Raw genomic sequence first — 14,322 nt, forward strand, 5'->3', positions numbered from 1 at the left:
TCCACCGATGTTACCTGTCTCAAATTTCTTTGTTTGTTCTTTTTGTCTGGAACTTGTTTGTGTGTGTGTCTGTCTTCTCCCACTTGAGTTATCTATATAAAGTTTTATCTGCAGTTGTATGCTTAGCTATGGAATGCAAGACAAACAAAAAGATTCAATAAAAGGGATTCATTCAGATAATCCATTTTATGTGATTCGACACGAACACAACAAACATACAAAAAAGACAACGCTGATGAGAATCAGTCTGTCTCTAACCGAGCAATGTAGATGTCATAGTACTTCCCGGCTTTCTCGAGATCTCCCAGCTCAGTGTAACAATCCGCTATAGCTCCATAAGCTTCAGTGCTTCCAGAATCTTCTCCTTCCCTCTTCGAGATGGCTAGGACCATGTTGTGATACTGTATGGCATCTCTGTACTTCCCTTGACGTTGCAGCGAAGCCCCTAACCCTCTGGCAGCCTTCTTTTCTTCGATGGGGTCTCTGAGATTCTGTGCAAGTTCCAAAGCTGTCTTGAACTCTTCAAAGGCTTTCTCTGGCTCTTGGTTCCTCAGATAGGTCTTTCCTGTTTTCAACTTGGAAATCAACTCATGTTTCTTTGGCTCCATCATGACCATCTCGCTCTCTGGGATTCTAGCTCCTACTGCTGCTGGTGCGTAACTTAATGCTGGTGCGTAAGACTCGATTTTCGCTGTTCTCCTAAGAGCTGCGTTGATCTGCCGTAACTGTTCGTTCAACCTCTGTAACTCGCCTCTCCTCTGCCGAGCAAGCAACCCTGGTTTAGTTAGTGCATCATAAAAAAAGTGTGTTTACCAATCCAAAACCCCATTTTGTATACAGTTCGTAGAAGCAATATGTATGGTGAAGAAAGAGAACATGAGTACTACCTCCAACAGTGGCTCCAACAAGAGCTACAAGCGAGAAAACAGGCATGCTGAACATGGAGTTGAACTCTGGCTGGCAAACCTCAGCAGCAAAAGCGTCAAGTGGTTTACACATCAGAATCGAGTTTGTCAAAAAAACTGCCATCACCGGTAGTTTCAGCCTCCCAATTCCCTGCAACATCTATGTCTAAAGGCTTACTTACTATCACAAGAGAAAATATAATTGGCATCAAATCAAAAGAAGAGAAAACTCACCAACATACCTCAAAATCTGATAACTTGTCAAAAGTTTCCACGGTGACAAATGGTGTTTGAAAGAAGATTCCCTTGCTTTCTCGCTCCTTGGGCTTGGTAGTAGTAGTAGACAAAGGTTTAGTCTTGGAGATAGGATGACGACTAGGTGTTCTGACTAAGGAGTAGTAGCCAACAGATTTAGCTGAAGAAAAAAAAATCAAGAGCGAAATAAGTGATTATTTGAAACGACCACGAATTAGCCATTTAATTGAAAAATGTAAATCACGAGCCAACAAGATCATCTTTCCTGTTCCTTTATCCTAAACCATGCATCCACACAAAGCTAACTACACTCAAACGTATTGCATTTTGGTAGAATGATCAAAACAACTACCCCAAATGCTAAGAAAACATGTTCAATCCGGAACTCAATTAAGCGAACGAGGATCACCTCACGAAGCAAACCGAGACAGTGAATTTAGGAAAATCTGATTCAGACAAATGAGCTAACCTGGAACTCGAGATCGTTCTAGCGACGGAGGTCCCCCACGGGAAGCATCGGAAAAGGAGGAGCAGCACCCGATGATCGCCGCCATGGCTGAAGCTCTTTCTCTCTCAGTCTCAGGATAAGACAAACGCTTTGAAGAGCTAAAAAAAACCCGCTTTTGCTCGGCTCTTTTGTAATAATAACCGTATTAATTTAATTCAAAACAAAATGAAATCGCTCTAATTAATTATATCACTAGGACTGCCCCTACTTTTTCGATTTAATTACAGTTATGTCCTTTAACTGAGCTTCAAAGTTAAAACGCGGCGTTTTAAGTAGTTCTTTTCTTTTTTTTTTTTGCTAAAAATCAATCTAGCCGCGTGACTGTGTTCCCGTGTAGTCTTCCACTCGGCGGAGGGATTTTTTTGTTTGGTAGGGTTTTAGATTTTAACGAGCAAACCCCCCTCGAGCGAGCTTGGAAGAAAAGGAGATGGATATGGACACTTCTCCTAGCTACTTCGACCCCGAGGTCCTCACTGTTAGGGATCAATTCCGTCGTTATGGGTAAAATATCCCCCCACTATCCTTTTAACCATCCTCTATTCTCTCTGAGTGACCGATGTGTAGAAGAAGCTTTGATCGTCTCTCCATGTTAGATTTTTTTTTTTTAGATTGTTTAGATTGTAAGCAGAGTCTTCTACATTGACTATTGCAGCAAAAGTTGAATGCTTTTGTTTTCGAAAGATCTTTGCTTTTTTCTTCATTAGGTTTATGGTTTTTGTCTTTTAGTTCATGAATCCATTAGGACAAGTAGTTAGGAATCAGCCTTGAAAACACAAAAAGTTTTTTTTTTTTTTTTTTTTTTTTTTTGAGGTATAGCACTTTGATTCTCATGTATGGAAAATCACATTGCAGGAAGAGACACTCTACATCGCCACATGAGGAATTCTCGAGTCCGAATGTCAGTGAGAACAGACTACTGTATGATGGGCATTCCATCCACAGTCCAACCAACACTGCCTTGCTTCTTGAAAACATTAAAGAAGAGGTTGACAACTTTCACACCGATTTTTACCAAGGAAATCCGCTCTCTGCTTCTAAAAGGGAAAAAAGTGCTGGAATTCTGGATGATGATGATGATGATGATGATGAGGCTTTGTTTCGCCGAGTAGAAAGTCAATCGCTGAAGGCTTGCAAAATTGAGAATGATGAGTTGGCGGAGAGTGGAGATACAACCTTTGCTCTCTTTGCTTCCCTTTTTGATTCTGCTCTTCAAGGTTTGTATGATATATTTATCTTCATTTTGAAATATGTGTATATACATGAATATGCAGATATTTGAGTGTTGTGTTTGTGCATGCCTGTTTAAAGGTTATATTGTTTTTGCATTTTAATGTTGGGCTTGTAGGATTCTCTTTACTTACTTGATAGAGTCTCATTTGTGTCTGGTTATCTCTTATTGTAATTATGACGTCTCGGTTCTGCAGGACTCATGTCCATTCCTGATCTAATATTAAGACTTGAGGAGTCATGCAGGGATGTTTCACAATCAATTAGGTACGTCTTCTGGCTCCGAGAGGTGGACCGTCAAGCTTTCTTCAACTTCAACCTTTTTTTTTTCTTGTTCATTGCATTTTCTGTTATCTACAGGTATGGATCAGATGTAAGACATCGGGTTGTAGAGGATAAACTTATGAGACAGAAGGCTCAGCTTTTGCTTGGTGAGGCTGCCTCCTGGTCACTTCTATGGAACCTATATGGAAAAGGTTAGGAAACTCAGCTCCATCTATCTATTTTCTTGGGGGTTTTGGAGTAGGGAAGGCATTTTGTTCACTTTGAGTACTTGTGTGTGTCATGTGATATTTTCATGTTTACCTTGAGACTGTATTATTGATGATACGTCTTTGTTCTTGCAGCTACTGAAGAAGTTCCAGAGGAATTGATTATGGTAATGCCGTTTTTCTTAATACTTTTCCAAATTATTCGTTCCTATTTTGTACACTTACGAATGGAGTTATGTTACTTTGTTTAATGTCTGCAGTCACCATCAACATCTCATTTGGAGGCTTGTCAGTTTGTTGTAAACGACCATACAGCTCAGCTATGCCTTCGGATTGTCCTATGGCTGGAAGAACTAGCTTCCAAATCACTTGATTTGGAAAGGAAGGTGTCTATTTCAATATATTACTTTACCAGTCTCATTTTGGCATGATGCTTAATTGTTTGATGTTGTCATTTATTCCTAGGTAGAGCTCATTCATAGGATCATTAGCAAACTCACTAATTGCATTTCTTTTCTACTATTATTTGCTCTCCACCTAGAGAAATGCTTGATCTGGTTGTATATTAATGGAATCTGAGGAACTTAGAGGATACCTCGAGGTCCTCGCCAAGATTATTGCTTCTGAAATCAGACTCTGTTTGTGTTTCCTACTTGCCATATATTTAGGGTGTTGGTACTGTTTCCTAGGCTTTGTTCAACTTAGGTAGATAATTGCGTGATGAACCCTCAAATTGACAGAGCCAATTAGCAGTCGATAGGAATTTCGTCACAAGAAAAAATGTATATGTTTTCAGGTGCGGGGATCTCATGTGGGTACTTATCTTCCTAACGCTGGAGTGTGGCATCACACACAAAGGTACCTCAAGAAAACTGGTTCCGGCGCTGACACTGTACGCCATTTGGACTTTGATGCTCCAACTCGTGAACATGCTCGTCTTCTTCCTGATGATAATGTAAGTCTGTTCAGCTAAGGTTGAAGTTAGGTTCGTTTGATGTTTCGTAGTGCTGGTAGGCCTGTTTTACCTTTAATTATATTTTGTTCATGTAATATGCAATATATGGTATAATTAAACAATGGTGGTGGAACTGCCCAGATAGCAATGAGCTGTGGATAAAGAGGGCTGAAAGAAATTTTGTCAGAATTGCCACCCATTTTGTTTTTTATAATTAATAGTTTGTCGTCTCACTCAGTTTTATGTAACTATATTGCTTGTTCTAGGGCGTATAATATCGCAATTGTGAATGCTTCTTTTGTATGGTCTAGCCTTGTTATGGATGTCTATATCTGTGCTGTGGAGGTCTTGTTATCGGTGTTGAATAAAATAATAATTTGCAACCTTTCTTTGGCAGAAACAAGATGAATCTCTTCTTGAGGATGTTTGGATTTTGATAAGGGCTGGGAGAATAGAGGAGGCATGTGATCTCTGCAGGTCCGCTGGGCAGGTAATATTACAACGTATCTGCATTCTCTTAGTTACAAAAGTACGTAGCTATAATATCGTTTTGAATTTATACTTCGGCAGCCATGGAGAGCTGCAACTCTATGCCCTTTTTCTGGAATGGACATGTTTCCTTCTGTTGAGGCATTGGTAAAGAACGGGAAAAATAGGACTCTCCAAGCTATCGAGCTGGAAAGTGGATTTGGCAATCAGCTGCGTCTTTGGAAATGGGCTTCGTACTGCGCATCAGAGGTAAGACGATTATTAAAAGATTTGCTGCTTTCTAAATGAACTAAATTCTTTTTTCCATCTACGAGAAACTAAAAAATGCTTTTTCTTAAAAAAAATATTGTTTCTGAAGAAAATCGCAGAGCAGGATGGCGGCAAACATGAAGTTGCTGTTTTTGCAAACCAGTGTAGTAACCTGAACCGCATCTTACCAGTTTGTACTGATTGGGAGGTAAAACATGTGCACTTGTATAATCTGATTTTTTATATAGCATATTTCAACAATGCTTCCCTGGCTGCCATTGGCATTATTCTGTTTTCTGCGGGCATTGGCATTATCTTAGCATCAACGGTGATTTCTGCAGTCAGCTTGCTGGGCGATGGCAAAATCATGGCTTGATGTTCAAGTTGATCTAGAACTCGCCCAATCAAAACCAGGCTTGGCAGAAAGGTTTAGAAGCCGTCTTGATGGAAGCCCTGAAACTATGCAAAATGGTTCTCTAGCTTCATTTGGGCCAGAAGAGTGGCCGCTCCATGTTCTAAACCAACAACCCCGTGATCTTTCTGCTCTTCTTCAGAAACTCCATTCAGGGTATGTATGCAAATATTGGGAAATTTTCTTTGTCACTCCCGTAAAAAAAGCTACAGCCCAACGTATTATTTTTTTCTTGGCATAGGGAAATGGTACACGAAGCTGTTGTCAGGGGATGCAAAGAGCAGCACCGGCAAATACAGGTATCTTAGATGCCAATTATCTTAGATGCTATAGGAACCCATGTATTATGTGCGTAATCATCCGTAATTCTTTCTTTTGCAGATGAGCCTTATGAAAGGGGACATCTCACATCTTCTTGATATAATATGGTCATGGATCGCGCCCTTAGAAGATGATCAGAGCAATTTTAGGTAATCAATATTTTTTCAATAGATAGTTTCACTTGTTTAAAATAATTTTGGGGGATATAGTTTTCCGTTATGATTAATTCATTTGAATTAACGAAAACACTCCCAACTCAGAGAAGTGGAAGGGGTTTCTTATTGACGATACCTTCTGCATATTTGCTGTTGTTCCTTGGTTATTGCAAAGAAGAAAGATAACTATATTTTTTATTTGAGTCAATATGTTATGCATCTTTCAGACCCCATGGCGATCCTCATATGATAAAGTTCGGTGCCCACGTGGTGCTTGTTCTTAGATATATGCTTGCTGATGAAATCAAGGACAGGGAGAAGCTCACTAATGTTGGCGATCTTATTCTTCATATGTAAGTCACTTCGAGTTGGGTCCACGCCTTTTTGTAACTTAAATACCTACCATACATTTACATTCATATTACGTTCAGTGTGCTTTCTAGTAATCTGTGAAATGCTGCCAGGTACTCGATGTTCTTATTTTCAAAACAACATGAAGAACTAGTAGGAATATATGCATCTCAGCTTGCTGGTCACCGCTGCATTGAACTTTTTGTACACATGATGGAGCTAAGGATGCATAGCAGGTAATTTCTAATTGTCAGCTGTTGGATGATAAATATCGGAAGAGAGTCTTTCATATTGCATTGTGTGATCCTCTCAACAAAACATTTACTTTTTCGGACAAGCGCTCGTTGCTTATACGTGTATGGCATAATGTAAATTCTTTGACATTTGTTTCCGTCTGCCATGAAAACTAGTGTACATGTGAAGTACAAAATCTTCCTCTCCGCTATGGAATACTTGCCATTCTCTCATGTGGATGATTCACAAGGAAATTTTGAGGAAATAGTTGACAGGTAATCAAATGATTTTTTCCTGGTTTACTATCTGTTAATAGTGAAATACATTTTACTCTAGTAAGCTCAGAAAAATCAATTTTATGGACCATTCACAGGGTTTTGTCAAGATCCCGGGAAATTAAACTTGCAAAATATGATCCCTCCGTTGATGTTGCAGAGCAGCATCGTCAACAGAGTCTTCAAAAAGCCATAGCCATCCAGTGGCTCTGTTTTACACCTCCATCTACAATAAAGGATGTCAAGGATGTCGCTTCCAAATTACTCCTGCGATCTTTGATGCACAGGTACGCTCAATACACACTGACACATGTAGGCTAATTCGCAACTCAGTTATCCATTTTTCTCAATTCCTTAATGTAGAACTAATTGAACCGGATGTCCTTTTTAATATGTAAAGTGTTTGACTCCAATTCCATATACTTCACTTTTGCCTGTGTTTCATGGTATTATTCTTTTTCCCCTCCCCACAGCAACATACTTTTCCGAGAGTTTGCTTTAATTGCCATGTGGAGGGTACCTGCAACTCCTGTGGGTGCACACACACTTCTTAGTTTCCTTGCTGAACCTCTGAAGCAACTCTCAGAAAATCAAGATACCCTCGTGGATTATGTTTCCGAGAATTTGCAGGAGTTCCAAGACTGGGTATGCTTCACTGCACCTTTTCTTTTAGTTACTCCGTAGATATAAAAGTTGAGTGTCTAACTAACGTATCTCTTTGTTTTTAAATAGAATGAATATTATTCCTGTGACGCAAAATATCGCAACTGGCTCAAATTCCAAGTAGAGAATGCTGAAGTAACTGATCTATCAGAAGAGGAAAATCAGAAAGCTATAGTAGCAGCCAAAGAGACTTTGGATTCTTCTCTGTTACTGCTCCTCAGTAAGTGGCATTATACTTAATGATCTATGTTTGACTTGTATGCAAGAATATCAATTTTTACATTTAAATGTGATAGTTTTGAACCTCATTCATTATATATAGGAAAAGACAATCCCTGGTTGACATTTCTCGAAGACAATGTATTCGAATCAGAAGAATATATGTTCCTTGAGTTGCATGCAACTGCAATGCTCTGTTTGCCTTCTGGTGAATGTTTGCAGCCAGATGCTACTATTTGTGCGGCGTTGATGAGTGCGCTTTACGCCTCTGTCACTGAGGAAGTTGTTTTAGACCGTCAGTTAATGGTACTCCCTTCATCCAATCTTGTTGTTTTATCTGTTCTTTTAACGTTATCCTTGCTTTTGCCTCACCCAGCCTATATAGTGTGCATACTCCCTGGACCCAAGTTTTTGTCTTAAATAGTTACTCAATATAAATGGGTGTTTTCTAATATGTGACAATCTACGTATTACTTACTTACATTGATCTTTGCTGCAGGTAAATGTATCCATTTCATCAAGGGACAGTTACTGTATCGAGGTTGTGCTCCGGTGTTTAGCAACTGAAGGTGATGGACTGGGGCCACACAATACCAATGACGGCGGTATTTTAAGTGCAGTTGCAGCTGCTGGATTTAAAGGTTGGGATGTCTACGGAACGTATTTCTCCTTCACTGTGGTTTACCTCATTTCTCCATATAAATTTGGAGAGATATTTAATTCCAGATGAAATCACCAACATCAATAAAGCAAGCAAAGTAAATAAATTTTCCTGCAGGTGAGCTTTCCCGGTTCCAGGCAGGTGTTACAATGGATATTTCCCGCCTAGACGCTTGGTATTCAAGCAAAGAAGGCTCGCTTGAAACACCTGCAACTTATATTGTCCGCGGTCTCTGTAGGAGATGCTGTCTTCCAGAGCTCGTTCTTCGATCTATGCAGGTACGGCCTCTCGCAACTAGCCTCTTCAAGTTTTTATGTTTTACTTTTCAGTACATCTAGAGCACTCGTAAATTATATGTAACTGCGGACTTGTTAAAAAAAGTGGCTGATAATCTTCGTTCAAGGGAATATAAAAGTCATTGGTCTCTGACAGTAGTGAGAAAGATTGCTGGACATAAACCTACTTGTATATTCTTTGTTTGATGAATTAGCCCTCTCTAAACGACTTTACTTGCAGGTGTCTGTTTTTCTAATGGAGTCGGGAAATCCACCCGAAGATCACGATGAACTGATTGAGCTCGTTGCTTCTGATGAAACTGGTTTTCTCTCTTTATTCAGTCAGCTACAGTTACAGGTTAGTAATAGCCAATGCGTTAGTCTCTGAAGAACAATATCAAAGTCTCGCCATCCTTTACTCTTCCTTTTGCAAATTAGTTATACTTAGTAATTGAGAGCCATCTAAACTGTTTGGATCCAATACAATACAACTGCAGGAGTTTATGCTGTTCGAGAGAGAGTATCGTCTGTCCCAGTTGGAGCTCCAGGAGGAACTTTCATCATCTTGATTTCACTTGGCAGACCTAATATTACAATGTGATAAGTTTTGTTGAAAGCTGAGAGAGATCAGAGTTCCCTTTATGACCATCATTTATTTATCACAGAGTTGATCATCTTTCAGAAAACTCTTCTCTCATTTGTATTTTCATACTAACAAAACAACACACAAAGTCCACGCAGAGTAATCACTTTCCTTGTTTGTTGTTTAACTCTTGTCTGCTAAAGTTTCTCAGACCAGGTCTCTGTTCGTTTTTAGGATCAGAGCATAGAGTGAAGTCTCTCAGCCTCTGATCTTAACATTGTTTCTGGTTATGTCACCAATGGTACACTTGAAAGAATATGTGCCAGAACCCTAACATTGAAAAAATGAAACACTGTCGGGATGTTAATCGGACTTGGAACATAAAGCCCATCTAGAGTGTTTTCGCTCTCTCGGTCATGTTACAATGACGTGGCATGCTGAGTCAGCATCGCCAAAGACGGTGCGTGCATGCACAAAGAGCGAAGTACAGTTATTATACACAGAAACTCGAAACAGCCAAAAGGCTCAGAAACCGAAGAGTCTCTTTGGTTGTCAAAGTTGGGTGTATAAAAAGGGAACGATCGAGTTGGTAGTTGGAACGATTCAGTGAAAGATACCATCTTTGAGACTAAAGCAATGAATCACGGCGAAGGTTGGAGTTCTGGTGGCCGTTGGGGCCCTAGGGGCCGCTCTCAGGGGTCTTGGCAAAGACCAAACCGTCCAAAAAGCGAAAGTCCGGTTAGTAAACTTGATTTGTCGTCTAAGCAATAAACCGGAGGAATGTTTTGCTGTGTTCTTTTTTATTGAGCCCATTGCTTGCTGCTGGCTAATGTAAGCACAATCTTCATCCTTTTGTAATCTACACAGGTTATGGTTGATAGGTCTTTGGATGAATCTTCTGGTAATAGGGGTCGTCGGGGGTTTCAAGGAGGAGGAGGAAGGTGTAGACAATCATGGTCTCCTAGAAACAATAGTCCAGTGCAAGTGTACGTTAAGAAGTCATTACAGGTTTCCGATGTGGGAAAAGCAGCTCAACAAGAAACAAAGTGCCAAGAGGATGGAAGAGGTTCTGCTGATGAAGATGCAGCTTTCAATTGTTGGGGAGATAACAAGGATGTTTTGCAGCCATCTGCTTTGTCTAGCTCGAAGAACATAAATCTTAGTGGAGGTTTGTCCGTCTCTAGAGAAAGTGAGGATATGAATGGCGGTAGGATGTCCTATGATCTAGTGAATAGGATGGGAGATGTTTCGTTCTCTCGCCAGGTGTCTGTGTCTTCTTCTACAAGTGATAAGAAGGTTGAGCTTTCTAGTATTGAGGAGGGTGATAGCGCTCACAAGTCTGGTGATGTAGGGAACGCTTGTAATGAAAGCATTAGTAAACCTTTTGATATCTGCCTCGAGAAGGAGGGGTTTTGTCTAAAAGCCGGCTTAAAGGAACTGAACGCAGAAAAGAGGAGAGCAACTACTAAGGGGTGCACTGGGACTGTTATTAGACCTGGAATGATACTACTCAAGAACTTCTTGTCAATCAACGATCAAGTAAGTACTCTCTATCTCTCTCTTTTTCTCCCTTTTGACATAATACATCAATGACATAATGCCATTATCTGTGCTTTATAAATTGCTTGTAGGTGACGATTGTGAAGAAATGCCGGGAACTCGGTTTGGGTAAAGGAGGCTTCTATCAACCAGGTTATCGAGATGGAGCGTCATTGCACTTGAAAATGATGTGCCTTGGGAAAAACTGGGACCCTCAAACATCTCGATATGGTGATACTCGACCGCATGATGGTTCTATTCCACCAAATATTCCTTTTGAGTTCAACCAGTTTGTTCAGAAAGCAATCAAAGACTCACAGTCCCTTGTTGCTTCAAGCTCAAATAAGACGAAACCAGAAGATGAGATACCATGTATGTCACCAGACATCTGTATTGCTAACTTCTACACATCCACAGGGAAACTTGGTCTGCATCAGGTTAGCATTTCAAGCATCTTCTTGATTTCATAAAGCTTCGAAGGTTTGTTTGCATCATTAGTTTTTGAACTCCTTGGATCTTCCAGGACAAAGATGAGAGTGCAAAGTCCATTCAGAAGGGCTTGCCTGTTGTATCATTTTCTATTGGAGATTCAGCCGAGTTCGTGTATAGTGATCAGAGGTCTGATGACAACGCAGAGATGGTAGTCTTGCAATCTGGTGATGTTCTACTATTTGGTGGCAAGTCTAGAAAGGTCTTTCATGGCGTCAGATCAATTCTCAAAGATACTGCCCCCAAGGTTCTTGTTCAGGAAACAGACCTCCGACGACCAGGTCGTCTGAATTTGACTTTTAGGCAGTACTAAGCCCAAAGCTAGAACTCTTGTATGCATCTTGAACCTGTTTGGGAGTGTCTAAACATGTACAAGTTGTAGGTTCATAAGCTGCAGATTTCTATGCACTTCTTATGTGTTATTTCACAATGTTTTGGCAACAATATAACTATTCATTATCTCTTCCACAAATCTCTAGAAATCAAGTTTTTGTTTCAGTTCTTTAATCTTGTCTGTGTACCTATTTTAGCTTTGTCAACTTCTGTAAGAATTGCATTTAGATTTTGATGTTTTGTTTTGGCCCATCTCTGCAACAGTTAGAATGTTCACTAGATTCACATGTATGATTATCTTTTTTCTAATATATACAAGTAAATGCACACAATGTTTACAGCTTAGGTTCTAGTTCAATGAGTAAAGCTATTTCGTTGTTGCATGGCAGCTTGCTTAGCTCATCTTTATCAGTCACGAGCTTGTTGATACTCCGATAGCTGATGCAGCTGAATCAACATAAAGTAGCAAGCAAGAGTATATTTTCTTCTTCAAACGTTCTATGTTCTCTAATAAAGAATCATCACTAGAGTAGCGATCATCACTTTTAACTTTATCCAGCCATTCGTTTGCTTGCTTAAGCTGGGATAAAGTCTCGGCGATATGATTATCTGGTTCCTCTCCACGTCCTCCTTTTGTTTTACCTTTCTTCACCTGGACACTAGCATGAAATCCAGTATCTATCGCTTCTTCCAAGAATCTCATAAACCAGCTTCTTGTTTCTTGTGTCATAATCTCTCTCATTGCTTTCATCTCTTCTGTACCACCACCATTTCCTGTGACCCACTCTAGCTTTTCGGCTTGTGTTAGAGTTTTTGATGAGGACTTCGTTGTGGCTCTGCTTGATGTTAGTAGACTCGCTCTTTTGCTCAACTTGTCAGGCTCCGTCCGTATTATTGGATTACTACTGCTCAACAGTTGGAGTGATTTATCTTTCGGTGGAGCAGCTGCTGTGACTTGTGTTTGATCAAGGAGACTCTGGAGGGTGAAGAAGCTTCTGAGAGAGGTATGTGGATTTTTTGGCGAAGCACTTGAGCTGAGGTCAGCAAACATACTGCAAAAGTCATTGTTTCTTTTATTAGGAACTTTCACAAGACTCCATATGAGCATGTTTGGTTTCAAAGGTACTTGCCTGATACACTTGAGAAGATGTGAAGCAGCCAATGCCTCTTTTTGTGCTTCTGCAGCAAGCAGAGCAGCAATATTTCTCCTCCTCAGCATTCCCTTTGGGGGATTAAAAGAGATTATAGATTAAGGAGCATAGTAAATATGATTATTAAGAAGAATAAAGGAGAGAGATATAGAGCGTACTTTACCCATTTTTGTTAGATTAGCAGGCAGAGATCTCCATGATGCATCCTCAGAAAAATTACTCTTCCTGTTTGCGCAATTCACAGTGGAGCTCAGAGAGAGTTTCTTTGGCTCTGCCTTCGTTGGAGCTGTCGCAGGACGAGATTGTGGAGCACCAGCTTGACGTACCTACCGCATCACATATATTAATCACAGGTTAACTTAACCATCAAGACCTGTGTGACTCATATTATAAGAACACACACACACACACCTGATCTTTATGCTCCTCCTTCCTCTGCTTGCCCTTAGCCAAACCACCAACTCTCTTAGTCGCCTTCACTGATCCAGTCTCGCTCTCATTGTTGCTACTCGAGTCTGATGATCCACTTACCCTTGTTATGTTTGAAACACCTTGCATATATCTTGACGCCACACCTGTTTTCTCCTCCTTGATTACAAAATCTTGACGTCTTCTTAGATTCTTCTCCACCGCGTTTGATCTCCCACCATCTTTCTGCTGAAGAACAAACAACATCTATAACAATAAGAGAAAAGATAAAAAAAAAAAGCTCAACATCACCTTCTTCTGTTTGTGATGTTCTTCTTGCAGAGGTGTTGTTGTCTCAGTGGGAACCAACATCTCCATCAAATCTTTGGGGTTTCCAACAAAAGGATGGCGTCCAGAGATGGGTCTAACTCCCACCATTACAGGAACAGGTGTCCCAGCTTCAAGCTTATCGACGTAGAAGAACTGTCCAAGTCCCAGTTTGTTGTTCAAGATGAGCTCGTTGTCTTCGTTTCTCAGTGAGACGTATGTGGAGTGAGAGGAGTCTGAGACTTTGATGAAAAAGCCTTGGTTTGGCCAAAGCTCCGAGCCAGCTAAAGCAGGTACAATGCTGATCACCTGCAAAAGAACAGACCTGTATTCTCCTCGGACCTTGATGTTTGTGTTCATTGTCTGGAGAAGCTTGATTAACACTCTAGGCGTAAGAGAAGCCATTTCTTGAAAAAAAAAAAATATGAACAGTGTGCGGATTGAACTTTACAGCAGAGAGAATAAAGAAAAAGGTTAATTCTGCTTTGTCTTGACGATGGAGCATCTTCTTCTAACTTTGCATGGCAGGTAAGTAACATCATCATCTTTCACTTGGCTTTGAAGTCATGTGAGGCATGTTAGGGTCATGAGGATCATTCTCTACTTTAAAGGGGGAATGACTAATGTACCCTTGATGGAGTAATGGTGATGAGGTTAGGGAGATGGCCTTTTTGGGGATTTCTGATTGGGTTTACTTCAACTTTGATCTCACGTCACTTTCCGAGGAAGAAGGAAGGTGGGGAAGGTGAGTATATACCTTCATTGCCTCACTTTTACGTGTTCATCACAAACAAAGATTATTCACAAGTAAAAGACATGTTTTGTTTTTTTTTTGGAAATATCGGAT

At 40.3% G+C, this 14,322-nt stretch overlaps 4 protein-coding genes across 7 annotated transcripts; 2 read left to right on the forward strand and 2 right to left on the reverse strand.

Moving 5' to 3' along the window:
• Nucleotides 1-149: 149 nt before the first annotated feature.
• On the reverse strand, nucleotides 150-1,789 carry LOC108857343 (protein FLUORESCENT IN BLUE LIGHT, chloroplastic). Of its 3 annotated transcripts, none has more exons than XM_018631322.2 (4): nucleotides 1,630-1,789; nucleotides 1,148-1,320; nucleotides 888-1,056; nucleotides 150-775 (listed from the first exon to the last, which is right to left on the reverse strand). In XM_018631322.2, exons 1-4 carry the CDS (start codon nucleotides 1,712-1,714, stop codon nucleotides 243-245), a joined length of 960 nt encoding a protein of 319 aa, XP_018486824.1. In that variant the 5' UTR covers nucleotides 1,715-1,789; the 3' UTR covers nucleotides 150-242. The 3 variants fall into 3 exon arrangements, with proteins under 3 accessions (XP_018486824.1, XP_018486823.1, XP_018486825.1); XM_018631321.2 differs by having other exon boundaries at nucleotides 888-1,065; XM_018631323.2 differs by lacking the exon at nucleotides 1,630-1,789 and having other exon boundaries at nucleotides 888-1,065; nucleotides 1,140-1,278.
• Nucleotides 1,790-1,973: 184 nt separating this feature from the next.
• On the forward strand, nucleotides 1,974-9,415 carry LOC108860742 (nuclear pore complex protein NUP107). The gene is made up of 24 exons (XM_018634591.2): nucleotides 1,974-2,169; nucleotides 2,521-2,882; nucleotides 3,093-3,162; nucleotides 3,256-3,371; nucleotides 3,522-3,553; nucleotides 3,647-3,772; nucleotides 4,183-4,341; nucleotides 4,739-4,831; nucleotides 4,912-5,079; nucleotides 5,189-5,287; nucleotides 5,421-5,647; nucleotides 5,733-5,790; nucleotides 5,873-5,961; nucleotides 6,195-6,320; nucleotides 6,432-6,554; nucleotides 6,729-6,827; nucleotides 6,926-7,114; nucleotides 7,301-7,472; nucleotides 7,560-7,710; nucleotides 7,813-8,015; nucleotides 8,209-8,350; nucleotides 8,488-8,648; nucleotides 8,887-9,003; nucleotides 9,143-9,415. The coding sequence occupies exons 1-24, from the start codon at nucleotides 2,096-2,098 to the stop codon at nucleotides 9,212-9,214; spliced, it is 3,228 nt and encodes a 1,075-aa protein (XP_018490093.2). The 5' UTR covers nucleotides 1,974-2,095; the 3' UTR covers nucleotides 9,215-9,415.
• A 152-nt stretch (nucleotides 9,416-9,567) lies between these two features.
• On the forward strand, nucleotides 9,568-11,719 carry LOC108860743 (uncharacterized). The gene is made up of 4 exons (XM_018634592.2): nucleotides 9,568-9,966; nucleotides 10,096-10,767; nucleotides 10,860-11,204; nucleotides 11,291-11,719. Exons 1-4 carry the CDS (start codon nucleotides 9,865-9,867, stop codon nucleotides 11,567-11,569), a joined length of 1,398 nt encoding a protein of 465 aa, XP_018490094.2. The 5' UTR covers nucleotides 9,568-9,864; the 3' UTR covers nucleotides 11,570-11,719.
• Nucleotides 11,720-11,876: 157 nt separating this feature from the next.
• On the reverse strand, nucleotides 11,877-13,979 carry LOC108860744 (uncharacterized). Of its 2 annotated transcripts, none has more exons than XM_018634595.2 (5): nucleotides 13,461-13,979; nucleotides 13,152-13,394; nucleotides 12,899-13,066; nucleotides 12,720-12,811; nucleotides 11,877-12,641 (listed from the first exon to the last, which is right to left on the reverse strand). In XM_018634595.2, exons 1-5 carry the CDS (start codon nucleotides 13,878-13,880, stop codon nucleotides 12,002-12,004), a joined length of 1,563 nt encoding a protein of 520 aa, XP_018490097.2. In that variant the 5' UTR covers nucleotides 13,881-13,979; the 3' UTR covers nucleotides 11,877-12,001. The 2 variants fall into 2 exon arrangements, with proteins under 2 accessions (XP_018490097.2, XP_018490095.2); XM_018634593.2 differs by having other exon boundaries at nucleotides 13,152-13,397; nucleotides 13,461-13,978.
• Nucleotides 13,980-14,322: the final 343 nt, after the last annotated feature.

Source organism: Raphanus sativus, chromosome 5 (genome assembly GCF_000801105.2).
Source record: "Raphanus sativus cultivar WK10039 chromosome 5, ASM80110v3, whole genome shotgun sequence".
In the NCBI taxonomy this organism is placed as follows: domain Eukaryota; kingdom Viridiplantae; phylum Streptophyta; class Magnoliopsida; order Brassicales; family Brassicaceae; genus Raphanus; species Raphanus sativus.

Excerpts from the sequence above, each read along its gene's own strand:
- LOC108857343 (XM_018631321.2), bottom strand. The coding sequence starts at position 1,714 with ATGGCGGCGATCATCGGGTGCTGCTCCTCCTTTTCCGATGCTTCCCGT. Across the intron at positions 1,321-1,629 it reads AGAACGATCTCGAGTTCCAG|CTAAATCTGTTGGCTACTAC; the intron begins GTTAGCTCATTT and ends TTTTTTCTTCAG. Across the intron at positions 776-887 it reads TGTTGGAGCCACTGTTGGAG|GGTTGCTTGCTCGGCAGAGG; the intron begins GTAGTACTCATG and ends TAACTAAACCAG.
- LOC108860742 (XM_018634591.2), top strand. The coding sequence starts at position 2,096 with ATGGATATGGACACTTCTCCTAGCTACTTCGACCCCGAGGTCCTCACT. Across the intron at positions 5,962-6,194 it reads GATGATCAGAGCAATTTTAG|ACCCCATGGCGATCCTCATA; the intron begins GTAATCAATATT and ends TGCATCTTTCAG. Across the intron at positions 8,016-8,208 it reads TTTTAGACCGTCAGTTAATG|GTAAATGTATCCATTTCATC; the intron begins GTACTCCCTTCA and ends TCTTTGCTGCAG.
- LOC108860743 (XM_018634592.2), top strand. The coding sequence starts at position 9,865 with ATGAATCACGGCGAAGGTTGGAGTTCTGGTGGCCGTTGGGGCCCTAGG. Across the intron at positions 10,768-10,859 it reads TCTTGTCAATCAACGATCAA|GTGACGATTGTGAAGAAATG; the intron begins GTAAGTACTCTC and ends AATTGCTTGTAG. Across the intron at positions 11,205-11,290 it reads GGAAACTTGGTCTGCATCAG|GACAAAGATGAGAGTGCAAA; the intron begins GTTAGCATTTCA and ends TGGATCTTCCAG.
- LOC108860744 (XM_018634593.2), bottom strand. The coding sequence starts at position 13,880 with ATGGCTTCTCTTACGCCTAGAGTGTTAATCAAGCTTCTCCAGACAATG. Across the intron at positions 12,812-12,898 it reads ATCTAACAAAAATGGGTAAA|GGAATGCTGAGGAGGAGAAA; the intron begins GTACGCTCTATA and ends AATCCCCCAAAG. Across the intron at positions 12,642-12,719 it reads CATCTTCTCAAGTGTATCAG|TATGTTTGCTGACCTCAGCT; the intron begins GCAAGTACCTTT and ends TGACTTTTGCAG.